This window comes from Papaver somniferum, chromosome 6 (assembly GCF_003573695.1).
Source record: "Papaver somniferum cultivar HN1 chromosome 6, ASM357369v1, whole genome shotgun sequence".
Taxonomy (NCBI): Eukaryota; Viridiplantae; Streptophyta; class Magnoliopsida; order Ranunculales; family Papaveraceae; genus Papaver; species Papaver somniferum.
Genome location: NC_039363.1, coordinates 145,158,190 through 145,185,531, shown reverse-complemented (window position 1 = coordinate 145,185,531; position 27,342 = coordinate 145,158,190). Strand labels below are relative to the sequence as shown.

Here is a 27,342-nt window from a genome sequence, read left to right as displayed (position 1 = left end):
AGATGGCTGCAAAGCTATCGAATCCTTTTGAAAGATTATATATACTCAGATTGTTTGTGCTGTACATTAAATTAAGAAATACGTTTTTGGCTTTGGCTAAATCTACGAAACAAAATAAAGAAAATCTCGGGTGGACTCACTCTCTGGCCAGCCGACAAATATCAAAAATCAGACATCCAATGTCAAGAGATCATAATTTCATCATCACTATTGGACCTATATAAGATAGGAACATGTCCCTTAACACATACTGCACTTCTGTAGAGCTGTGCTCACTCTTAACGAGGTCCACAATTAGTGGGAAAACACGAGATGCATGTTTGCTGAAGGAGTCCCTCTCCAGCCCACACAATGCTCTCAACCCAGACAAAACTAAAGGTGTACGCGCTGCCAATTCTTCCTTCTTTGCTGTACCCAGAGGAAGAGTCCAGTGTAGTACTTTCTGATGATTTTCTGCTTGCTGCTGTTTGAATCGATTGCTTCCTCCACCTTGTGCACAGCTTAGGTATATCTGTATTGCTTTTTCACATATGCTTATAAGTGTAGTTTCTATGCCCATCTCTTCAGAGAGGGATGGGTTGTTTGACAGTAATGCTTTCAAAAAGTTGATATAACTTTGGTACGATTCATTTTCAAAGTGAACAGTAGGTGGGTCTGACACCTCCAGCACAGAGCACACTTTCTGCAGTTTCAGCTGTACAAGAGTTTGAGAACTAAGTTCATGGGCATGCGATGCAACAGATGAGAACATCTCCAGTAGAATTGTTATATTCCCTGCTGTCAAGGATTGTTGGTGCGTCTGATATAGCTCAGTTATTACCTGAAAAGATGGAACAAAACAACATTGTTCAAATTATTCCAAATAAATCTTGTTGCAGTGCGCTTGCGAGAGAAAGTACCTGAATTATAAGGAGCTGTACAGCTATATGATCTTTCATTCTAGAAACAACATAAGAAGCTGTTTGCAATATATCATCCTCAAGATCATCGCTGTTTAACCCATGGTCTGAAAGTAAATCTGCATCTGTCTGGGCTTGAGTGAGATAAGGTATGTCAATGCTATCCATGGTTCTGACGACCTTCAGAAATCCAGGGAGAGTTGACAGAGCTGCTTCTTTCAAAGAAGAAAATACACCTTTCCATTCATCTTCAGACAGCCTGCTCCCCAACTCAGCTGCCAAACGCACCAAAGCAGCAACACCGACACTAGCAGGGGTATGGCCATGACTTAATATTAAACTAGTAAGTACCGAGACAACAGTAGGTAACTGAGACCGGACCACATCAAAGAAATTGATGAATAGATCCACTAGGCATTGTGATGCCACAGTACAAGTTTCAGAACTCAACATGTGACCCTCGTGGCTTTGATATCTAGAAGGTGACTGACCATCGCTCTCATCTTGTATATCTCTCTTGCCTTGGGTGCCGCTGAATATGGGAAAAATAACAGACTTGAATATACCAATCCAAATCGGGCGTGAGAAAAGATGTCCATGATCCTTCAGAATGTTGAAAAGAACCTCCAGAGCACTCTTTCTGATAGCGGGTCTTGGATCAGATGTTAGTTTTGATAAACCTGAAAAGCATTTGATGAAAGATGCATATGTCAGACATTACAGTCCATCTTGAAAAATCATAAATCATTAACATGAGACATTTCATGGAGTTCAAAGCCCATCGTGGAACTGCTTGGATAGTCAAATAGGTCCACTCCACTTTTGCTCTAAACAAGAAGTATCTTACACTTACTCATACATACTGCTAGGTGGCTAATTAACAATTATGGAAGAAATTTTTACCCGTAAGCAAAGGGGCCCAAAAGTAAACATGATCATCCTTCTCAGTGAGTGTATGCTCGTCTGAAGTGTCTTCATTTTCTACCGGACCAGATGGATCACCTTCCTTGTTTTTCTCGTAGCAAACAAGCCCACCATCGGCAAGCTTGACAGCACAGAATCGAAGAAATGCAATTGCATTGAGGCTAACATCACTGTTGAATCTGCTATTGGTAAAGGTTATAAGGCATTTTACACAATCGGTAAAGGTTGTTGTTTCAGTCTCTGTTATGTATGGGAAATAATCTCGAACTATTTTCTCCATTGTTTCAAAAGCCAATAAGACTATATTCTTGCGTTCATCAGCTGCTGCAATCGTGAAGACCTGAAAATAGAATCACAACTCAATCAATTAAAGAAGTATAATGCATTGCACAAACTAGTAACTCAGGAATATATCCACACGGAATGACATGAACTTAATACTCTGTGATGGATATTTCAATATTAAATTAAAACTAAAGATCTCCACTAACCATAAAAACACTTTTCCATCCGGATTTCACATTATTGACACGGCTGAGGACCATCTGCGAGACACAACGAACAATCAGCTCCCTTATTTCTGCCGAGTTACTTTTCTGCATAACAATCGCAAAAGGCCTTAAGAATTCATTCTGGAAGTTGTAATTTGCCAGCTCTTCACGCTCCAAAAACTTCATAGCTAGCTGTCTCAATGAATCCATCACAAAGATTGCTACTGAGAGATTTTCTGATAACCCCACTGAGACAAAGAAGTCTGAAAGAACATTCCATATGCGATTCCACACCAATCTGATGCGATTCATATTGTAGTGCCTACAGATGCAACGTAATATTTAACAATATAACAAACTGCAGAAAGACAAGGACTATACACTTTATGCATATTACTTAGAACTGCAGAAGAATGCAAAACCTATTACGTAAAAATATCACATATGCTGCATATTACTGCATATTACTGAGCCGTCTCCCTAATCTGAAAAAATTAATAAGATCATGTTTACAGCAACACGTACAAAAGATTACTCGTAAGACGGAAGGATGAAGCTATCAAAGATTTTCCTAACTGAATTTAGAAAATAAAATAAATGTCTTACGCAATTTCAACTATTTTAGTAAGGCTGAAGACACGAGGATCTGTCGGAGACTGCAATTCTACTATGGCTACTTTGCAGAGGGCCTTTACAAACGCTACTATTGCTTCACTGTTCAACCTTGGGCTATGAGCAAATATGTGGTTCAGCTCGAAATTCCCAATTTGGTCAAGCAGATTCAAATTGGAAATAAAGTTATTAATTTGCTCTGGAGTAACTGGTCCACTATTAACTCCAACAGTAGCACTATCATAAGAACCCCCTCGAACAACAGCCATTACAGCTGAATTTTGGAGAGCATTTCCTTTTCCCTTGGCAGATTTCTGCATTTTCTCTTCTGTTTCAGTGCGTGAAGCTGTTAAGAAGGACGCATCAGATGGTGCACCCTCTCCCAAAAGTTGTAAGTGCTCAAATCTAGATAGACATGTTAAGATGTGCTCCCAGGCTTCCTGAAGATGATTACCATCTTCAATAGCAATGGATATCATTGCCTGAAAAAGCAAAGTATATTTACATATATGAATATCAGAGGTAAGGATCAAATAGGACAACCAACAAAAACATAGAGAAACAGTGAAATACTATAAGCAGATTTTCATGTTCATATTCCTGGATGAGGCTGAATCTGTTGGTATTTAAACTTAATAGCGGCGGCTTAAGCTGATAATTCATAGTTCAATTATTTGACACACTTACCTTTACTGCATCAACATTTTTTTGCTTCATATCAGCAGCACAGTGGAGGTACGTAAACTTTGCCACAGATGTAACAAAAGCATCCCGCTGTGTCTGCAATCCCATTACTGCAGTAACATGCACAGCATATCGGAAGCCTTGCAAGCTTTGAAATGCTGCAACTTTGTCATTACTCTGGTCAAGAGTCACACTGAAAGCAGCTAACATTGGGGCCCAGCAAACCTCCACCATAAACCTCAATATTGCTGCATCTGTCACAGAATAGTAGATTGACCTGCAATTTCGATGTTGAGAATTAAAAACTGGATTGATACAGATTTATGAAGAAGTGACCTACAGAATAATAAATAATCCTAACACCATGAGAGTTTTAGAACAAAAGAGGCTCATAGTGCTGAATTAGCAAATCTTTTAGGTTCCACAATTGAATCGGGTGGTACACCTCTCACTTGCAAAATGATGATGAACAAAACCAACCTCATAACCTAGATATACTCCAAAAAAAAAAAAGTCAACCACGGAACATGGTATTAGCAAACTTACTCTGGTGATTTGCCTCTTGTTGCTTTAAATTGCTCTTGAATGTCCCTAATCAGAAGACCGTTTGCTCCCAAAGGTTTTTCTTCAGCCTGCTTCCATGTAACAAGATTGAGAATACCTTCGAGGCCTAGTAGCTTATTCAAGCTGTTCGCCTGTTTGTTCTGTGGGGCAGAAGATTCAGCCTTCATCTTTATTTCATTTTTCACAATGTGATCATATACGGAGCCCAGATACTCCTCAGGTAGATCTTTCCCGTCATCTATCCCTCGGTTATTGCGTATGAAATCAGCTTTGGACATCTATGAACATATTACCAAACATCAAAATTCCAATACTAATAATAGTTTCAAGATAACTTTCATCTCCGTAGTAGTAAATCTTCTCAAAAATTACGATAGTAATTCCTAGAATAGGAGTTAGGTTAACACAATCTTTTGCATTAATATATTTGTTTGTCATACGTTTTCAGTTTTAATTTCCAAACGAAAAGGCTTCTGACAAAGACACATAATGCTTCTAGATATACTTTGTCCTACATAAATTATTCCAAGAACTAGACTCATGACTACAGTTCAAGACTTGCTCACCTTGTCTTTTACCATGTTGTTGTGTGCATCTGTATTGAGCATTATCACAGAATAAGCAAGAACATAAACAGTATCTGCACTTGTAAAAGAATTTGGGTTACATTTACAATAGCGCTCTGCAAACTTTTCCATGATTCGGTCAATCTTCTGGGCCTCTCCTGGCAATCTGAAGCCTTGTAAAAAATATCTTATTGCTTCACCAAATTCCATTGCTTCAAAATTAAATGAATCGACATAGGCATGCATTACTTTCAGAGAGAAGTCATCCCTTTCACCCAAATAGTCTCCTATCATGGTTTCATTCAGGCCTGAAGTACTTTTCAAGAATGAAGCAATTTCTTCGGGTGAGTTACCAACTTTCTTTGCACTTATTAGAAAATCGATTCCCTTGGAAGGTTTTCGATTGAATAAAGCAATGCCTTTCTGCATGTAAATTATTAAGTTGTCAGTGCACATCAATCATAAGCTAAAAAGCATCACATTTTATCTCTTAAAGCTAAGACTAACCTGGAATTCTATTTTAAAGGCACGGCGTTGCTCAAGAGTAGCAGCTTCTGAATGTTCAGAATTGGTTTCAGAATGCAGGTCATAATCAAGCCCAGTTCCTTCTTCTCCATGTGTGCTATGAGACTCTGTTGACATATCACTTTTTGGACTCCTTGGTGGATTAAAGTCATCACTTCCCAACTGTTGGTCCATCCAAGCTCCCATGGACTTGATGATACAAACCAAACACTTAACAGCTTCAAGCCGGAATGTCATATCTTGCGCTTGAGACAATGTTGTTGTAGACCCAGTTGGTGGGCCTAAAGCAGTCTTTAGAAGGCCGTTCACAGTCCTGCAAATATCTGATGGAATTAAAAGGCTTTTAATAGATTTTACTTAAGACTGCTGCGTACAAAAGGCAAGAAAAGTAGGGAAATGTATGGACTAATTGATAGAATTTACATAAGTGTGGCCTCTTGAGCCTTCCAATACATTTACAGCCAATGGGTATGACTGACGTAGAGGGATATCAGTGCAATCCTATACAGGTTATCTAAGAAGCCTTCAGGAGTGGGTCAGAGGTATTTTCTACTGGCCATATCTGCAGTTCCAGTCCCAACACATTCCTGATTGGGTACTACAACTCTATTTTCACCCAAATTATATTATGACTTCTCTAATTATACAATTTCAAATATGAATCTTATCATATTAAAAAAATAGAGGAGATCCTGACTGAAGATCGGTACCAATTTAAGGAAGATCTTCTAGAAGCTCACGGCAGACAAACCCATCCGATTTTGAAAGGGCATTTGATATGGTGATAGCACCAGCAACAAGAGCATGAGCCAAGATCAGCTACAGCTCGAGGGGTTTTATTTTTCTTGAAGATCCCAAAGGAAGTGAGGGACCCATTCTGATTTGGAACCCTCATGTCTGTTTTGGCTTGTGGGTGTCTTGGACCTTTTGGTCTTTCTCAGAATATCTTGTTGGTTAGTTCGTTATATTTCTTGAAGTGCTAAGGCTTAGAAAAATTTCCCTATCTTGCAGGCACTTGTCAGTCATGGTATGAGTAAAATCGAAGGAGTTTCCAGGAAAAGCAAGGAGTGTTGGGCTATCAATGGATTGTTAATGTGTAAGATAATTATTTTGGGATCAATCAAATGTCACTTAAGGATATAGATAGACAGTATGAAGCTTAGAATATCTTCAGGTAGAAGCTGGACTTTGTCATTTACTAGATAAGCTATTTCTAACAAGTGTACAGTTCAACAAAAAAACAACTTGAAGAAACACAGGGGCAGTAGGAGGATACCTTTCAAACAGGTTTGGTGCTTCCACATCACAGTCATAATTGACAAACAGGTCGATGATGATTTGTGGGTCCTGGGAGATCTTTTCCAGCAAGTTGAGAACTATCATTTTCTGTAAAAAACTGGGCTGAAGCACATTTTCAAGCACTCTAAGAACAAGCATGGGGAAAAAAACACCAATTTCTGCCTTCAATCCTGATCTGAACTTTGTCAACAAGCTCATGAGAATAGAACATAGGAGCTGGAAAATACTCATAACAGATAACGCACTATTCTTCAGCAACGATAAACAAAGAAACTGCTTGACGCTAATGAGAAACCTGTGCCAGGAGAAGATCATGTCAATATCTTCATCCAACTACATGGGTTATTTCACAAACTGTGTTCTGTTTACCCTCAAAATCACGAAGAATACAAAATGTAAGTCGACAAATAACGCAACTTCTGGAGTGCATAAAACATTTATGGTCTCTTAACAGTGACTATCAATATTAGCAAAAATAATAGACTTGCCTTTCATTAGTTCGCCAAATCGGACCACCATTATCCATCAAAAGCTTTAAAAGCTCCAACGAAAGAACTTTTCCCCTGATGAGCAGTGGGTCTTCAGGATTCTCTTGAGTCGCAAACTTCATAGAAAATTTGCACAAGTTTTTGAACAAGTGAACCCCATCTTCCCTTAACTTACTATCCCCACCACCTGATTCGACTACTTCATTTGACTTCTCATTTTTCTCAGCACCATCACCACCCTCGGACTCAGCCTTGGCCTCCGAAACAACATCAACACCATTTTGCAATTCCTTTGCCTCCATGACCTCATTAATAAAGCTTTGAACAAACTGAACCAAAGTCCATTCACTCAAATTCTTATCAGAAAACTCCAACATCTCATTGACAGAAATAGTTCTAATTTTAGCATCCATGCTATCTTCTTCAACCCTAGTAAAAACAATCAACACAATCTGAGCTAAAACCACTTTAGCACAGATCTGATTAGTCCCACTCAAACTGCCTAAATACACATTATAACATGTTTTCACAATATTAACCAAACAATCTCCTCTAATTATCAGAAAAGGAGACCGAACCGCTGATACCAACACTTTCAATACAGCTAGTTCAATTCCTTCATCTCCGAGACCGCCACACTTGCATATCGAATCAACAATTCGATACAAAACTGATGATTGTTTTTCATTATCGATTTCGCCTCGGATTAAACCTTGAGAAAGTAATTTGAAAACACATTCTAATGCTGGATCAACAACTTTAACAGAACCAGTATCAATTGCTTGAATTAAAGGTTGGAGAACAAATTCAGAATCAGAAAGAGAGAATTCATGAATCGGTGAGTTTAGATTTGTTTTAGGATCTGATGATGATGATGTATCAGTTAATGTTTCTAGCTTGTCTAAAACAGATTTACAAGATGATACAAGGTTAGTATGTTTTCTCCAAGCTACATTTTTAATGATCTTATCTAGTGATGGACCTAGTATTCTACCAGGTCTTGAAGTTCCACCTAGGGTTTGTGATGATGACATTGTTTAGCTCTAGAACAGAAGACAAAGATAATCAAATTGGAATCAAATTTTGATAGAATTTACCGAGATCTGGACGATTGGAGGTGAAGAGATAGATCCATTAATTCTAAGGTTTCGGGAACTTTATTCCTCCATTTTTTAAACTTGAGATTAAAGCAGCCATGAAAGCAACAGAAGAAGAAGAAACGTTATTCTTCTAAATTTGTTCTTTGTCTTTGAGTCGTGCTTATGATTTTGACTTTTTCGCTTGAATCGCATTGGAAGAAGGGTAATTTTGCCATTTTACTGATTTTGGTAGGTAAGAGCAACTGAAGTGGTGCGATCAAAACCAAAGATCAAAGATAAAAAAAAAGACCAAATTTTGGGTTTAGTCCGTGTTGTGACGCAACGGTACATGATTAAAATTTCGTCAGGCGGACTTTAAAAGTCCGCCCCATTTTTTTTTCGTAAAATTTCATCAGGCGGACTTTAAAAGTCCGCCCCATTTTTTGTAACTTTCATCAGGCGGACTTTAAAAGTCCGCCCCATTTTTGGTAACTTTCATCAGGCGGACTTTAAAAGTCCGCCTCATTCTTTTTCTTTTTTATTTAATTTGAATTTTCATCGGGCGTAATTTAAATCTCCGCCCGTTAACAAGCGTACTTTAAATTTACGCCCAGCAACAAGCGTACTTTAAATTTACGCCCGACTATATTAGAATTTGGGATTTGGTCGCGACCATATTTGGTCTGGAATTTGATCTTTGGTTGGGATTTGATCTTTACTCCGTCCCACTGTGTTACGATCTCATCCCAAATTTTTGGTTATACTCGCCCACTGTGGATGCTCTAATGAAGCTCATTATGGTCCGAGGACCTTGCCCGTGGCCGTGGCTGCTATAGGCTCAGCTTTAAATCCTGTCAATGTCCAGATACGTAATTGTTGCTTTGCCACTCGCATGCACGAACAGTAGACTCAGTTTGTGTTATTTGTTTAGTCATCAACCACGACGGACTATAATGACCAATTCCAACGCAGAATATCACCAATTTGCACTTGCTTACAGCAGACATTTCAAACGAATCTGTAAATAAAATAATGGATATACATGCTAAGTAAAGTCTGAAACTGAAAAGTACAGTGAAAGTCAAGAAATAAAGGACAAAAAGTTTAATTATGTCCGCATCAGAATCTCTTGGAAGAGTGTTCCTAAAGCTGTAGTGTATTTTCTAATTAATTTCTAGAATTTATTTTTCTCTTAAAATTCCTAACGAACAAAACTTAACTTTGGCAACTATACTCTTAGGAGTTAGGACACATCAAGGCTTAGCCTGGTTAGCTGTGGGGAGAAAGCAAAATCCGGTAAAAAATGTGGAAAGAACTCTGTGAAATTATGCAGTGGTAGCAGATGGTGATTCTAAAGTAGGCTGATCTTCTTTATTGAATGCTTCCCAGTCGATTTCCCTCAACACTTTAATTCTTTCATCTAATGTTACAAACCCTGCTTCAGCAGCAACCACACCACAGCTTCCAGCTTTATGGAGTAAGATGATGCTGGAAAGTATGTCTGGCCCATGGAGTTTTCCTGTCAGCAAAACTCAAGAGGCATGAAAAGAGATTTACCCTGTGCCATATATAAACATGAGAAATGTAAGATATTATCACTAAAAGTTAAGATGACTGGAGTAGGAAACTATGAAATGCTTGAAAAATCATCTCCTATTATCTATAATAAACAAACCTTGCGTTTCGTCGATTTCCCAAAGTTCTTCACCCAGTTCTTCCAACCAGCATGACCTTCTTCAAGTGCCACACCCAGCTCTCCACTGTCATAAGCAGCGAGCAAGCTGGTGGCAACTTCCGAAAGCTTGTCTTCTAAAATAGGTTTACCTTCAGGACTGCAAAATATAAGAACCACAAAACACACCATTATATTTATCTATAGTTTTATGCTGAACAGTGTCCATCTCAAGCATGTAAATAATGAAAACACATTATTAAGTTTAGCTTGCAACTGTGTCTTTTTTTTTGGAAGCATTGCAATTGTGTCTAGCAGATGTCACGATCATTAATGTGATAATAAACGCGAAACATGCAAACACCTGGTCGAAGGGTTTTCACCATCTAAACTTTGCATGATCTGTAGTTAAACACCGCCAGTTAAAACAGATAAGCAGAATTCAGAAGAGAAAGAGAAAGACGGACATACCTAGCTAAAGTAGCAAATAATGGATAGGAGAGCAAATTTGTGAGTGCTTTGTCTGCATCCGGTACTAAGTCAATACCATCCTTGAGCAGTTCGGCAGCTTCCTGTTTTAGGAGGAGGATTAGCACATAATCACATATAAAGTTTGTATGTACACCAAGCAATTAAGATTCTTACGTTCACAAACTCTCCTTCTGATTCTGTGACGATGCCAGTGGTTTTCCAGCGTTGAGCCAAAAACTTGACAAAATCTCCGGACGGGAGAGCTTTTAAATGTTGACCATTCATCCACCTTACATTTACAAATTATAAGCAGAAAAACAATGTGACTTCAGCAAACAAACGCGGTGAATCACTATGCTAAACTGACATGGTGACTCAAACAAGAAAGTTGGAACCCTAAACTAATTTGTGGCAAACGAGGCAACAAGAAGCTCAACAACCAGTTGGTTAAACAAGTCTGAATGGGGGACTTCAGCAAAATGCAGAGAGAATCGGAGACAATTTACCTTAGCTTTGTTAAATCAAAAATAGCTCCACTCTTGTTGACACGATCAATAAATGAAAAAGAATTCTCATGAAAAACTAAATCACAACTAACACGAGTTGTCTATTTGTTAGTTATTTATATTATACATCATATCTCAAATCCTTTCCATTATACCTTACCCACTTTACTTGGCTGCAACTTAGTTTTCCAGAGTAGGTGAAAAAGCACACAGAAGATCTGCGCAAAGTAATTCTAATCAATCGTTGTTTATCTGTATGAAGGCCATGACCAGCAAACTTATTTGGCTCTGCTGGGAAGAACTCTGTTCCATAAACAAGTATTTCATTGAGAGAGATACAATACTTTGAATTTTGTGGGAATTATGGGTCGGCAGGTTCCTTTGTTAATGCATGGAATCACTTATCACTGTATAACGTTTCTCTGTGCTCTGTAAAGCAGTAATCTACATAATATCGAATACCTTATTAAACCACAGTTGTTTAGATTGGGGACTTATCAGTGAAATGTGTAATTTTATTGGGCCCTATTAAAATTATTTTTATTCCTATTATATAAGGAGTCAGACTGGAATTTAGGCTTAACCTAATTAATCCTAATGTGGTTATTGACATTCATCGCATGTTTGCAGAATTGGTGTTGCAAATTTATTGATGGTTGGTAACTCTTTCCTATCTACTCTTTCCTTTTTTTTACCATTTTCTTTGAGTTGTCGATTAAGGTAATGTGAAGCTCATGAATTCTATTGACAACCAGTGGTACGACACAATGGTGTAATGCAGCTTATGGGGTTATAGCAAACAAAGTTACTATTTTGAAACCGGTTATGTTTGACGACTTTCATTTTCATGAACTTGGTTGTTGTGAAAAAGAATGTGCTAGCGAAAGAGAATTATATGTTAATAGCGTGGCTGAAAATGAGGATGAGATTGCTACTATTTTTTAATCTTGAGAAGATATTTCCAGGTAATGTTGTCGTCTTGCACTGCAACGGGACACAGACAAATGTAAATAGGAAAATGTCAATTCTTAGTTAATCTGAATACATGTTTAATTTTCGTTAATTGGGTTTATATTTTTTTCGATTGTTGAGGTTGCTGAGTATACTGTTTTCTTGGTTGCAAGCTAGCAAGGGGTTGGATTCACTCATGGCGTATACAGATAAAATTGAGGGTGTTGGCTCATGAAATATCGCACCACTCTCATCCACGTCAGGAGCTGCAGAAATGATCTTTTTGAAGATGACAGAATACAACTACTAGTTGAATGTGTTAGAATTTGTACTTCTAATTGATTTCAGTGCTCTAAGAAGCATCTGTAATTAGAAATAGAAATACTAACTCAATTTCTTTTATTAGAAAACCCAAACGAGTTCATCACCAGTACGGTGACGACCTTTCCATCGTGTAGTTGTTGAAGGTAAATTCATCACTTTCCTTTTTTCATTTGTTATTTCTACCCAACACCCAGAATATACTCGAGTTATAATCACTTTCCTTTTTTTTATCGGTGTTTCTTCTTATATGATCATTAACTGGAAATAGTATGCAAATCAATCTCAATATATTTATTAGGCTCAACTTTGTTGTATCATTATTAGTCACCCGATCTTATAAAACTATGAACTTGGTGGCACATCTAGATGAATGATAAACTTTGAACCAAACCTTTACTTCAAATATGTCTTAATTTCACTAACCTGCTCCATTTTGTTTATTCATGATCAGCTACCATCTAAGAGGAAAAAGTTAAAAATAAAAAACCAATCTCATCTGAAGTAGATGTTGTGCTAATGGCTCCAATAGATTGCTTACTGCAGAGCTATTGCTGGATACTTTTTCTCTGAGATGAAGAGAATGAAAGTATATGTCATATAAGAAATCCAAATCCCAATCATTTAGGTGAAAAATAAAAATGAAACTTCGGTATTCTTTAATTTAAATTCTTTAGATATATTTGTTTATTTCTCTTCTATTCAGTTGATGACATAACAAAATGGAGATCTTAACAGTAACAACATTTTTTTTTAGGTATGTATCAGGATATTTAAGGCTCAAATAGAGGCTGCAGACTTGGATAGGTGAGTGCTTTGTTGGGTACGGAGCTGAGGGTTAGAAGCCGACTGCTCTTGATTCATGGATATTCTTTTAAATGCTACAAGGTCTAATTCTGTTTTGCTTTCATGTATTTACTTTTGAGCTGGTAGTTCAAATTGAACCTAAATGAAAAAGAATTCTCATGAAAAACTGAATCACAACTAACACGAGTTGTCTATTTGTTAGTTATTTATATTATACATCATATCTCAAATCCTTTCCATTATACCTTACCCACTTTACTTGGCTGCAACTTAGTTTTCCAGAGTAGGTGAAAAAGCACACAGAAGATCTGCGCAAAGTAATTTTAATCAATCGTTGTTTATCTGTATGAAGGCCATGACCATCAAACTTATTTGGCTCTGCTGGGAAGAACTCTGTTCCATAAACAAGTATTTCATTGAGAGAGATACAATACTTTGAATTTTGTGGGAATTGTGGGTCGGCAGGTTCCTTTGTTAATGCATGGAATCACTTATCACTGTATAACGTTTCTCTGTGCTCTGGAAAGCAGTAATTTGCGTAATATCGAATACCTTATTAAACCACAGTTGTTTAGATTGGGACTTATCAGTGAAATGTGTAATTTTACTGGGCCCTTTTAAAATTATTTTTATTCCTATTATATAAGGAGTCAGACTGGAATTTAGGCTTAACCTAATTAATCCTAATGTGGTTATTGACATTCATCGCATGTTTGCAAAATTGGTGTTGCAAATTTATTGATGGTTGGTAACTCTTTCCTATCTACTCTTTCCTTTTTTTTACCATTTTATTTGAGTTGTCGATTAAGGTAATGTGAAGCTCATGAGTTCTATTGACAACCAGTGGTACGACACAATGGTGTAATGCAGCTTATGGGGTTATAGCAAACAAAGTTACTATTTTGAAACCGGTTATGTTTGACGACTTTCATTTTCATGAACTTGGTTGTTGTGAAAAAGAATGAGCTAGCGAAAGAGAATTATATGTTAATAGCGTGGCTGAAAATGAGGATGAGATTGCTACTATTTTTTAATCTTGAGAAGATATTTCCAGGTAATGTTGTCGTCTTGCACTGCAACGGGACACAGACAAATGTAAATAGGAAAATGTCAATTCTTAGTTAATCTGAATACATGTTTAATTTTCGTTAATTGGGTTTATATTTTTTTCGATTGTTGAGGTTGCTGAGTATACTGTTTTCTTGGTTGCAAGCTAGCAAGGGGTTGGATTCACTCATGGCGTATACAGATAAAATTGAGGGTGTTGGCTCATGAAATATCGCACCACTCTCATCCACGTCAGGAGATGCAAAAATGATCTTTTTGAAGATGACAGAATACAACTATTAGCTGAATGTGTTAGAATTTGTACTTCTAATTGATTTCAGTGCTCTAAGAAGCATCTGTAATTAGAAATAGAAATACTAACTCAATTTCTGTTATTAGAAAACCCAAACGAGTTCATCACCAGTACGGTGACGACCTTTCCATCGTGTAGTTGTTGAAGGTAAATTCATCACTTTCCTTTTTTCATTTGTTATTTCTACCCAACACCCAGAATATACTCGAGTTATAATCACTTTCCTTTTTTTTATCGGTGTTTCTTCTTATATGATCATTAACTGGAAATAGTGTGCAAATCAATCTCAATCTAGTTATTAGGCTCAACTTTGTTGTACCATTATTAGTCACCCGATCTTATAAAACTATGAATTTGGTGGCACATCTAGATGAATGATAAACTTTGAACCAAACCTTTACTTCAAATATGTCTTAATTTCACTAACCTGCTCCAAATTCTTTAACCTGCATATTTTTTTTGTAGTTTGGTAGTTTAGATTTTGTGTTTCTGTTCTTGGTTTTCATGTGCATCGATTGTGACTTATAAATGGAGGACTTCGTTTAATAAGATGGAATCCGACCCTGCATACTATGAAGGAATAAACACTATTCCTAACTGAAGTGAGTTAGTGGTTGTACATCTACTCTTTACTGCTTTTAAAAGCATATCTGATAAGATATGCTTTTGCTAACCCAATTCAAGCTACGAGAACACGCTATTATTTGTCTCTATTCTGCCAATTTGCTGAAGTTAGTACAGTTGAATTCCTTGGAGCAACTTATACTGAAATATAAATCATTGGAATATGAATCATTGGAGCAACTTATACTGAACTTCGATAACGGTGTCTAGAATGAACTCCTTAATTGTGTTTTTGTGCACTATTTTGATATGCCTTTTATAGGTGTAATGCTAACCCTATATCATGTTCTAACTTTTATAACTGAATCACGTCATGGTTCTTTGACTCCTTCATCTGCCCAGGTTGCTAATTTTGTCACTATTAAGAACTCAGTAAATTTCTATAGTTGTAAGGGATATCCAGTCGGCATAAGTCAGAGGCTCAGCGGTCAAATTCTGTAGCGGAATCACATCATGGTTCCTCGACTCCTTCATCTTCCCAGGTTGCTAATATCTTCACCACTAAGAATTCAGTACATTACTTTGATTTTAAGGGATATCCAATGCGGCAGAAGTCGGAGACTTAGCGGTCAAACACAATAAACATCAAGAAACCAACAAATGGACTGCAATGGTTGATTTCCATGATATAAGTGTCCACGTGATATTGTGATCAAGGTGTAAAGTTGCAATTATCAATTTCTCATATTTTATAACCCATAAAGCCATTATTAACTTGGAATTTTCGGTTGATTAGCTCTCTCAAATCCATTATTAAATTTTCCAGTCTTAATTTCTTATTCGTTCCACAAAATGTGTCCACTCTTGAGCCAAGGGTAACCGGTGGGAAGAATGATGCGTAATGGTGATGAAGTTCACACTTTTAAAAAAAAAAATTAGGACAATATATGACAAAGCTACCCTGATGAACTTAAACACACGCAGATGTGCTGAGTTACAAATAGATATTCTTAAAAAAAAAATCAAAAACAAAAAAGAGCAAAAGTAAGGAACCCTGCCAATTTCGACTCAATTTTTTGGTTGACAAATTTGGCATGATAAACTTAAGCCCGTGCAACACACGGGTTAAACACTAGTAACAATGAATTACATAAAAATTCCACAAACCTGGCGAACAAATAGTTAAACAAAGCTGTTCTAGCTCCACCAACATGTAAATTTCCAGTAGGAGAAGGAGCGAAACGAACTCGAACTTCTCCTTCGTCTTTCTTACGGAAACCAGGACTTGAAATTGAAGCGGCGATAATAGAGAAGTTTCTGCGGAGAGGGAGTGGTTTGAGTTTATAGAATGATGAATGACGAATGAATGGAGATGAGATATCAGGTAAATCCCTGATTCTCATCCATGGTGATCCTACTAGAGACGCCATTTTTTTGTTTCAGCGAAGAAAGTCTGAATCTTCGAATGGATAGAATGACGACTGGGGAATCATTTTATACCGTGTCGTTGGGTACACTCACACTCGGTTTACACCCAGCGTCCGATGCGTAAACAACCCAACTTCAAAGGGTAGGGAGGGTACTGAATCCGAATACTTGTCCCATGAGTATATTTAATAGTCCAGACTCCAGAGGAACATCCCTCCTTATTTGTAATTTGTTTGAGCCAATTTATCAGATTTTTTGTTGGAATGTGTTCCAAAATTCAAACTTTGGACAGCGTTTTAATAAGTAACTAGAATAAAATAGTAGATATTGAAAAAGAAAGATAAGCTTTAATAGAAGTTTTGAAAATATGAGCTAAAGAATCAAAGATTTTCCACATTATAATGCATTATAGTTTCTGTTCAGTCCAGCACGCTTTGTAACTGCTCATATTGCATTACATTTCTATTCAATACCATTGGCGGTGATATGTCATACAGGATTCCACCACACCTTTTGAGACCATCCAAACTTAGGATCAAAATTATGTTTACCCTAGGCGAAACTTTAAGCACTCAGGAAAAGGCTAATCGCAACAATTTTCTTACAGTTGATGGGTCCGAAGACCAGAGATGCGGCAAATTACCACACCAACGATGTTGTTACTGATGTGCTTGTAAGCGTCAAGTGTTCTTATCCGGTGAAAGCCAACGCGAAATGAAGAGGGTCACCAGTTCAAGCTCCTCGACAAAGTTCACCAGTCCTAGCTCACCAGTATCTTGTATACTTGAAACAATTCGCACACGCATTTTACGATGTGGCAATGAGCTCTGTTTTTCTAGTTGCCTCGCTATCCATTTTGGGATGAGGCTTAGACGGGAAGATGAAGACAGTGGATGCAGTAACAGATGGATGAAGAGCAGCAGAATACCTAACAGAAGTCACAGTAACCCTTGGCAGCTGCTGTGGGCCAGAGGACAGAGGGACAAGCCTGTAAGTTAGGATATGCTCAGATTTTGGCAGGATAAATATGGTGTCATTGTGAGATCCAGATAACAGAAAGCTTTGGGAATCTGCCAATGAGTACTTGATTTCTTGTAGCAACTTTGTCTGATTCTGTATTCTCACACAGCATGTTAAGGGATCTCCAAGGATGCCATGAGGAGGACACTCCAAACTAACGACTAATGGTGCCAATTCCACATTTACATCAGGGAGCTTGTGTCTGGTCAGAACCCCCGCTTCTACTCCTGTTGTGCTGGAAACAGGTGATTGTTCTTCTAAGTTGGATTCCCTCATCCATGTAAGACGTACTTCTCCCAATGAGAGTTTTGGAGAGTCCACCTCCGGAATAACAGAGAAGACATGCTTGAACTCTTCACCTGGCACGAGAAGAGGAAGGTCCTTGGGGCTGCTCCCACATCCCTGTTGCACTGTGCATGACTGATCAATCTCATCTTTGCCCGCTTCGATGGAAATGGACACCAATCGCAAAGGGATCTCGGCACAGTTCTTCGCACTTACAATAAGGATATTTTTTTCTTTAAAAGCTAAGGTTGCCAACTGATCTGGACCAGGAGCTGCCTTTATCTTAGTGAGCAATAATGGGTCGCGACGGAATGGAAGCATGAGTTGGTGACCAATTGCAAAAGCAGTTTTTCCTTCAATTTGCAGGCTTTTATGGATATTGACCTTATTTGCAGAAGCTTCATTGTCATTTGACAAGTATCCCAAGGACACATACAGCATCACAGGTTTCGGTTTGTGCCATTTAATTTCTAATTTGCACGACCAGGACTCTCCGATGCTCAGGAATGGAACTGAAAGCAACCCAAAAGATTGCTGAATATTCCTTATCTCGTCTGGCCCCATTTGAGTCTCATCTTCTCCATTTGGTCCCCAAACATTAAGAAGTTGCACATGGTGACTATCCATAGAAGATGGCTCGGTTTCCCTTGGACTAACCAAACCACCCCCTCTTGCATCTACTAGGTTTATTTTCAATTCGGCAGAATGTACTGCGTGACCCTTAGAGACCACAGTAACAGGAACCATGAACCTCTCTCCCACTAACGCAGAGCCAGTAGCTTCTAAGAGAAGATCAACTTGTGGGTCCAGTTCCTCGACCTGGATAACTTTCTGACCTGAGAATGAAAGAGCGGGATCCTTTGTAGGGAAGGTCTCCACACGGTCCTCAAACTTCCAAAGAGGCAAATCTTCCATTGAGGCAGGACTTTCTGCTCGACAACAGATACTAAAGTGGGGACCCATCCTTGCTGTCACAGAAACACATTCCAGCTTTCCACTTTGTTCTGAGTTCATCATACACAGGTCAATGCAGGAAAATCAAATGTAACACAGTGAGAAAAACAAAAAATTAATTTAAGACAGTGAGAAGAACAAAACATTAATATAACGGAATTCATGGACTCTAAGCCTAAGGAGGTATACCATCCTTGACTTTGTCTCTGCATTTGCCCTCCTCTGGTATTTAAGTCATGGAATTCAAACCGAGGGGTTGGAAATTTCCACATTGTGTGAATTTTGCTTGAAGACCAATTAGCTGGATTTCTAGTTTGAGAGACAATGGCATCTGTGCCTTGTATAGATCTCTTAAACCAATTCTACAATGACAATGCAGACAAGATTAACTTACCGGATTTGATGTCATATGTCAACCGTAGCCACTTATTAGTAATTAGAGCCAGTGCTGGAGCAATCTCTGTACGAAACCTGTTCGCTAGAAGTTAATCCTGTCTGTGGCTTTTGAGCATTGTTGTGAAACAAGACTGAATTAATCTAGTGAATTGTGAAAGAAGTGACAATGTAAATAAGGTAGATGAACCAGGCTTAACCACTGTGTCGTGAAAAGCAACAGAAGCAAGAAGCACAGCTCTAAGGGGGCTAACAAGATCGATCTCGAGATGAAGGGGTTGATCCACGGTTACTTCAAGAGACTTGATGGAAGAGGAGCTCCTTTCACAAGCCCAATAACTTCGTTGTGTGTCATTTCTCTCTGTGCAAGAGTAGCGGGACATGTGGGGCCACATTTTCCTTTGCCCTCCGAAGATTGAGTCTCATTGCCAGATGCCACAGGCAGAGCAGCCATTTCAAAAGAGTACTCGATGAAATCTTTCACTGATTTCAGTCTCCTTGAGCACTCTCTCATGTAACCCAGGGCCTCCCAGAGCAACGTCACCCAACCCTCTTGCCTGTAGTAACTCGCGACCCCATCAAAAAGCTGTTTTGCGTTACTGAAGTCACTGAGTGCAAAGTATTCTATGGCCATCAGATTACGGCAGCAGCAGGCCATTCTTTGAGCTTTCAAGCTACTGTATGATTCAGATGACTTTTTGAACAAAGCAATAATTTCATAGGAATCCTGAAATCTCTTTCCTTCTGCAAGGGCATAGAGGACGTACTCTGTATCAGCAAGACTGCAAAGCCAAGTTCGAACAATCAATAACTGGAGACGAAAATCACCAGCAAATTCTAGAGGACCGTGGAAGACTTACTGCATCTCAAGCGCATCCCCATGTTCAAGTAAACGAGCAAATTGACCCACATAAACAGATGGAATCACAGATTCAGAACCACTTGTAATTTCCTTCCCTGTGGGAACTGCAGAAGTTTCCGGCGCAGATAAAGCAAGCTCGAGAAAAAAACTCTTCTCTCTCAAGTAGTGTGCAGCCAGCTTTACCACAAAAACATATGTGATCATAAGGAACAGAACTTTCTCATATGCATGCATATGCTTGAATAAATCTAGAGGGCAGAGGCCAATATTAAAATCTAAGCAACGGTACAAGGGAGCGTACCACCACGCACCTGATAATAGTAAGCTGGATAGAATTCCCATTCAGTCAAACTTCTCTCCAGCATGCCAGGTGGGAAAGAGGCAGTGTTTGGAATGGAAGCAGAGCAAGTCTCCAGCAATTGTGCAAATACTAAAAACTGTCTGCTCACCCATTCCCAATGAAGAAATACCACTTCTGGTGCTCCAATAAGCTTTTTGTAGCATGCAATGTGTTTCTTGAACCATGTCATAGCTTCTAAGACCTTGCCACCATGCAACAACAAGGTTGATACCTTAAAATGCAATTGCTCTGCAACAGTTTTTATCTCAACTAGACGCTGAATCGGGGGCAGCCTTGTTGACACGCCGATCATCTACCAATAAAAATCAAGCAACTTAGTTTATGAAAAAGAAAGTGACAGATAAACACGAATGTAAGTCATGATAGTTAAATACACTAGCATCAGCTGCAAAATTGGAGAATTGAAAAGATTGTATGTGTAAACCATTAGATACCAGTAGAAGTCCACATAATTGATCTACAACAATTTCTTAGAGTATTTGAAAGATACCTCTCTTAAAGTATGATATGCCTCTTCATAAAATCTCAAAGCCTCAACCCAGTCTCTCCGAAACTCTGCGTATACAGCAACCTAGTATGTCATAAATTTTCAACACGAAATCAGCAACTGATAAATCCATCACTTGATGGCAAGTCTCAGTTCATCAAGCATAATAGAAATACATGATGAAATTCAACCGCTGTAGAGATGGATGAGAAAGACAAATGCTTGCCTTAAAACAGTATCGGACATTCAACTCCATAAAGTTGATGTTCTTCTTTTCGATGCGTGTTTTAATCCTTCGTCCTTCATCCCTGTAATATGTATTTGCTAATTCAGCAAATATGCTCCCCAGCCTGCATAATATTTCTAGAGGAGATTATTTTTCTGTTTCTGAGATTCGACAGCCAAACTAAACCAGATTGCAGATAAATAAGATATATCGAAACTGAGGCATGCCTGTTAAGAGATTCCTTTAGTTCCGAAGAATCATTCTGCGCAAAGGTAAGAAGGTACTTGGAGTCAATTTCAGCACGTTTCCTCAGAGCAGTCATACGATCTTCGCTGGCTTCATCTGCATTGAAAACTTAAGTTCATAACAGGATCTAAGATTTTTATTTTCCGTCCAACGAAGTATTCCTCGATCAGAAACACAAAAGTACAATAACTATTTAACTGTGATCTAAGAACATATACATGCATAAGATACAGATAATGAATAAGGGTGTAAAGCCAGTTACCTTTTACACTAGACTGAACGATCACCACTATTAGTTTGATGTTCCTAGCGCGGACAGCAGCTCTGAAACAAGTGAAGGAAACAAAAAGTGATGGTAAGTGTTAATTTGCTGAAAGGCTGAAATACATACTGCTTCAACCACACAAGCTACCAGCAAAATGAAAGAAAACTTATTATTCCCAACAGGGAAGTTGACAAATCCATACACAGAATGAATAGAGTAAAACCAAGTAGGTACATATACGAGAAGCTTAAAACTTTGCTGCTGACAATCAATCAAAATTCCGTCTACGTAATACCAGTTTTATTCACTATGAAAGCTTACATGTGATAGTGAGTTAACCAATAAATGACATTGTGCACGACACAAATTCACTATGACCAAAATGTTGAACATATGGACTAAAGTCTGAACATGGGACACAAAAGCATTGTCGGATTTCTCCCACCACCCAAGTTAATGTCCCGGGATAGTTTTTGCTTCCTCTAGCTCTTTCCAGTTATATTAAACATCCATTGGTATTTTATATTGTTGGCATTACACATTCATCTATGGCTGCAAATTCCTCCCATATTATTGTAACTTAATCAAGCTTCAAATGAACTAAAGTCCCCAACATAGTAACAACTCAAATCGAATGTATCTTCTTAGTGTGATAAATTCAACAATACAGCATTGCATTTTAAAGAAATAAATAAATTGTGAATGGAATACCATACTTCAAGTTATCTAGATCGGTGCAGACTTGCATCCACTGAGTAGGATCTCCAAAAACATGATCAGAACCAAATAAAGCAGCAACGACGCTAGGAATTTTAGTTCTATGTTTTAATAACCAATCCTTTTTCAAAATTCCACCTGGATGATGAGTAGATGAATCTAGGGTTTCTTTCTGAGTCTTTGATATTATAGAGATCTTTGAAAAATCAGGTAATGCTAATGTATTAACCGGTGGTTGTTCAGAATGAAGATAAGTTGATATTGTAGAATGAAGTTCCGGTAATCCTACAAGTGATACTAATGAAACTGGTGGAGTTCGTAATTCTTCTCCGTAATCTTCCATATTGATAATTCAGAGTTGAATATATGGCATATAGATAGATCTATTGAATTGGGAGGGAAATGACCTGTGGATCGGCAATAGTGGTGAATCTGAAGTGACAAAATTTGATAAATTATAGGAACAATTAGGGTTTCGATTTTATGATATTGACAAAATGAATTTGCTAATTCTTCTGCTTTCCCTCTTTCAGGGTTGTTGTTCTTATGCCGAGTTCCTAACCATTAACAGCTCGGGCTGTGAATGATTCGGTTTGCTTAACTAGTTAGCTTTCCACTCTTCTGGTATCGTTGAGCGAATGAGTCCTGGTGGGCCGAGAAGGTTAGCTTGTCTACCCACCCTTGTTTGTTTGGACCTGACTAAATATTTCTATCTAAATCGGCTCCAGTCAGATGTCTGAGTTTTTTGCCTTGTATTTGTTCACATGCTTGATTCACTATCTGACTTGCTAGAGCATGCTTTCATATCTATAGGTAAACTAGTGTTTGAGAACCGAAATTGTCATAATAATCCTTGGTAGAAGTAGCATAATATAGTTGTTAACAACAGAATGTTGCCATGTAATTTTTGTAGAAGCGCAACCTAGGTTAAATCTATATGGCTCTTGCACCGGATTACTTAGAATAACCACAACTCATAAATACTAAATTTGAGTGTCTCTTGCTCCAAGTTATTTAGTGAAAAGGATTCAAAAAATGGCTCTTGCGCCTTTGATGATAGGAGGAATTTTGATGGGGTAAGCCTGCGATAGGACGCTCTAGGATGCTTGATATTGTGAAGAAAATGAATGTTGAGATTGATCCAGTTGATAACATGTTGGAAGATGGAGGATGAAAACTTTAACCAGTACTTTTTATCACTGATATTCATATTAATTTACTTGCTTTATTATTATTTAGCTATAATCACAAACAAAACCCCCAGTTTTCATAAATAATCAAAATAAATTGATAACCCATATCTCCCTAAGGATCAAACTTATTCTTGTTACTATATATATCATATTTATATTTGTGAAGTAGAGAAATTGAAAGTAATTTTGCTTGGCTGACAACCGATCAAATTTTGGAGCCGTTGTCGGGGAGGCATAGGGATTGTTATTTTGTTTTTGAATCTCTTATTTTTAATTTTTCTTTTTTAGAATTGTGTTTCAGGTACCTATCTCCTGGCTCCTAAATCGGAACTGAAACAAAAGCATGTTAGGGATCCACGGATCGGAATAGAGACTTGTAAGAGAACTATTCTCAAAGATAAACCGAAAGCCAAACAATATGAATCAATGGGTCATGTGAACCATACAATCAAGGACTTAGATTCTTAAATGACATCAATATTTGAGATCAAACCAAGGTTGATCCATGAGCTACCAAAGTTTCATAGAATGGCTAATGAAGATCCAAACACGCATCTAATGGATTTTCATAACATAGTTGTTGTAACAAAAATGCTTCTGCAATAATCCTCGAGATTCATGTATGAAGATCAAATTTAAGCCGTCAGATGACTCAGCAGTGTTCCTCGTGATACACTCTTGGTAGATGAATAGATTTTACTACTTGTTGAATCAGCTCCTTATCTTCAATAATTGTTGGTAAGTGAAAGTATGGAGGGTACCTGCAAAAGACACTTTGATGTCTCAATGAGTAAGAGCGCTAAGCAGGTTTTATGGAGAGAGAAATATTAGAAATGTGTACCTCTTTGGTTGAAATTCCTCTTCTATTTATAGGGTATGGAGGAATTGTATCCAGTCCAGTTTTCGTCTAGATACATTTCGAATATGTATGTGGACAAAATGCACTCCAGATTCATCCTGGTCAAAACCATTTTCCTTATTTTTAGGATCTACAACCTCCAGGTTATACCCGGTCTTCTTATTTCCCCCCCCCCCCCCCCCCCCCCCCTCTCTGAGGTTCTGCAACCTCCAGAGTTTGAATATACCTGGTCTTTATCCGATTCCTCTTTTTTCTGGGGATCAACAACTTCCAGGGTTTGAATGTATCTGGTCTTCAACTGATTCCTCCTTTTTCTTGGGATCAACAACTTCCATGGTTTGAATGTACTTGGTCTTTAAGTGATTCCTCATTTTTCTGGGGATCAGCAACTTCCAGGGTTTGAATATACCTGGTCTTCAACTGATTCCTCCTTTTTCTGGGGATCAACAACTTCCAGGGTTTGAATGTACCTGGTCTTTAACTGATTCCTCCTTTTCTGGGGATCAGTAACTTCCAAGGTTTGAATGTTTACCTGTTCTTTAGAAGCTAACAAATAAGGTTAATAGCTTCCAGTGGGCTTAGACATCAATCCATGAACCAAACAAATGTCTTATTTGGGCTGAAAAGTTGTTAAGCCCACTCAATATGAATGGGTTGAAGAGTTGTTTAGCCCACTTAATGTTAATGGTTCAAACATCAGACGCTCTTAATTCCCAACTTGTTAGTGGATTAAGAAAAGTATCCTGGATTAGCCGTTTCGCCATTGTTATCTTGACTCCCCCAAGTTATACTGCAGAAGCTATGAGTGTATCTTCATGTAATAATATCGAGCTCCAAGTTGTAAAATTCATGTGAATCGATCGCTCCAAAATATGATGCTCCACCATCACTTATATATATAAGCTCAACATTTTTTTTTATTTTTTTATTTTTGGCGCACCAACTAACATTTCAAATAATTCTTGTGGGTTGGAATGCTGACGTCAACATAGTTTCGTACTTCCTTATGACCAGCTGCTTTATCCAACAAAAAGTGTTGACTAGTCTTATCAAAGGAGAACAAGATATATTAAAGAATACTGATAAGGATTATTTAGTTTTCTGCTCCTTATTTCTTGATCCGCGCAACAGCTTTGACCTCTCTTTGCATATAAATAATTGAGGATTCTTCATTGCTTCTGTACACTTGTACTTTCTTTGTTTTTTGCTTCGTTCCTTTCGTATACCATATTTTTTGGTTAATCCCGATAGCAACCAAGGTACGGTTAATAGTTAATATCTCCATTCTTTATTGTTTCCATCATCTCTTTATAGATAGCAGTGAAGAGTCTCTATCTTGTTTTGTCTTTTTATACTTGATCTATTTGTGACGTTTCACTGTCTACACCTCCAAACACATATTTTTCTTCAAGTATAGTACTTCATCTTCATAAGTATAATACTTTATAATAATGAAAATGGAGAGGACCACTTCTTTGCACGTTTTTCTTTTTTTTTTACGACTTTTGTAGCTCTGTCCCATATAACATAAAGTATGTTGAGAAATCATTATTTCCATTAAACTTATATGCCTCGTGATCTCTTCTTTGTTTCTTTAATATATTTGACTCCCTTTCTTGGAAATGGTGAAGAAAACTGCACCTCTAGCCTCCTTTAAACGTCACTAGTTTACTGTTTGTTTATTATCATTTTTTATCTGTGTACGTCGATTCACTTTGGGAGTATGACCATCATTGATAACATGGTAGTGTAATAATTCTTCTTTTCGTCTTTTTTAACTTTCATGTCGCGTTTTCACAGATGACTAATGAGAATGACGTTCGAGCTCTTGAATGTGCCCTGAAACCAAAAAATGCAAGAAGGTTATCATAAGGAAGTCCAATGCCACCACCGTCTGCAGAATTAATTCCTTCCTCCAGTGAACCCATGAAGCACAAAATGCCAGTGACGCCTGTGGAATTATTTCCCTTTTTTGGTGGACCCATGAAGCACAAAAATCCAGTGACGTATGTGGAAATATTTTCCTCCTCCAGTGAACCCATTAATGGCACTTCAGATGGCCCTTCGATGGTTCCCGGCTCGCTGTCTTACACTCCCAGTTCACCGTGCAAGTCCTTGGGAGATGTCTTCAAAGGGGTGACTTCGTCTAATATGCGCCCAGAATTCATGGTGATGCCCACAAAGAAAAACATCGTACCAATCACGGAGGATGAATCGAAAATATTTAACACTGTCGTTCCCAAAGGTTTGGCCTTTGAATGTCTCTTGTCAAGGGATCGTGTTGCGCTTTCCATATCTCTGACCCAGAAGAAATGATGGGAATCTGTTTTGAAAACATGTTCCGTTTGTTGGCGTCTATAGGGCGTGTAAATCAAATTCAGAGAACTGCTAACACTGACCGTGAGAGGGTGATCCGGGAAGCTCTTGCCAACAGGGACCATGAGATAGCATTCCTTAAGTCTACAATAACTCTGAAAGATTTTGGGATTGAAGACCTCCGAGCCGATGTAGAAGAATACCATTGATGATGATTTCCTTTCTTTTTTTCTCTTTTTGGACTCGTCCGCTTCTTCGCCTCGGCTTTTCGAACTGTCACGATTTTTCATTTTGGAATCGCCATCCGGATGATTTTTGGATGGAATTTATGCTTTCCCCTTTGTCCGTGATAGCTTTTCCCTTTTTTATTTTTCCGCTCTTGCATAACTATCAGTCGTTGCATACAATTTTTTCAGGTTTCCGACCGGCTGAACGATTAACGAATTAAATATCCCAAACTCATCATAAGGCAAAACATTCTTGTATGCTTCAATAATGAGTCCAGCGCCAACTACGCCAACTACGCCAACTTCTCCGACTTCTTCGCGGAATCGCTGGGTAAAAGCTGCTAAACTTTCATTTGTTTCTTGGCGTAATCCAAATAAGTGACTGTTCCCTTTTTTGTTTCCCAAATTGATTTTGTATTGCTCAAAAAATTCGTCTGACAGCATCCCAAAGTTTGCAATTGAATTTGACTCTAGATGTGAGAACCAAATCAAGGCCTTACCTGTCAATGTTACAGGAAAATTTCTGTACAACAATTCATCGATGTAACCACACAGACACTCTTTGAACTGGGGTTGCACAAAGTTTGATGGAGGGCGGAACCGCCTTATCTCCTCAACGAAAAGTGAGTCCATTGATCTTTTCATCGCTAAGACTTGTAGCCTCTCTTCTCTGGATTTTTTTTGAGCTAACACTTGCTCAATCGTTTCTCCTAGATTTCT

At 38.1% G+C, this 27,342-nt stretch overlaps 2 protein-coding genes and 1 pseudogene across 3 annotated transcripts; all 3 read right to left on the bottom strand.

Annotated features, from left to right (window-relative positions):
* Nucleotides 1-3: 3 nt before the first annotated feature.
* On the bottom strand, nucleotides 4-8,285 carry LOC113289678 (brefeldin A-inhibited guanine nucleotide-exchange protein 1-like). 2 transcript variants are annotated; one of them, XM_026539006.1, is made up of 11 exons: nucleotides 7,053-8,285; nucleotides 6,542-6,859; nucleotides 5,248-5,578; nucleotides 4,741-5,163; nucleotides 4,157-4,452; nucleotides 3,614-3,887; nucleotides 2,921-3,408; nucleotides 2,315-2,636; nucleotides 1,803-2,163; nucleotides 900-1,579; nucleotides 4-820 (listed from the first exon to the last, which is right to left on the bottom strand). In XM_026539006.1, exons 1-11 carry the CDS (start codon nucleotides 8,084-8,086, stop codon nucleotides 191-193), a joined length of 5,157 nt encoding a protein of 1,718 aa, XP_026394791.1. In that variant the 5' UTR covers nucleotides 8,087-8,285; the 3' UTR covers nucleotides 4-190. The 2 variants fall into 2 exon arrangements, with proteins under 2 accessions (XP_026394791.1, XP_026394792.1); XM_026539007.1 differs by having other exon boundaries at nucleotides 5,248-5,588; nucleotides 7,053-7,281.
* Nucleotides 8,286-9,452: 1,167 nt separating this feature from the next.
* LOC113291621 lies at nucleotides 9,453-10,381 on the bottom strand (annotated as a pseudogene).
* Nucleotides 10,382-16,538: 6,157 nt separating this feature from the next.
* On the bottom strand, nucleotides 16,539-22,625 carry LOC113289677 (trafficking protein particle complex subunit 11-like). Its single transcript, XM_026539004.1, is given in 10 exon segments — nucleotides 16,539-18,520; nucleotides 18,865-19,188; nucleotides 19,191-19,645; nucleotides 19,724-19,902; nucleotides 20,037-20,378; nucleotides 20,577-20,657; nucleotides 20,800-20,923; nucleotides 21,027-21,141; nucleotides 21,308-21,369; nucleotides 22,027-22,625. Coding segments are annotated over 10 exon segments (3,528 nt in total). The 5' UTR covers nucleotides 22,371-22,625; the 3' UTR covers nucleotides 16,539-17,018.
* Nucleotides 22,626-27,342: the final 4,717 nt, after the last annotated feature.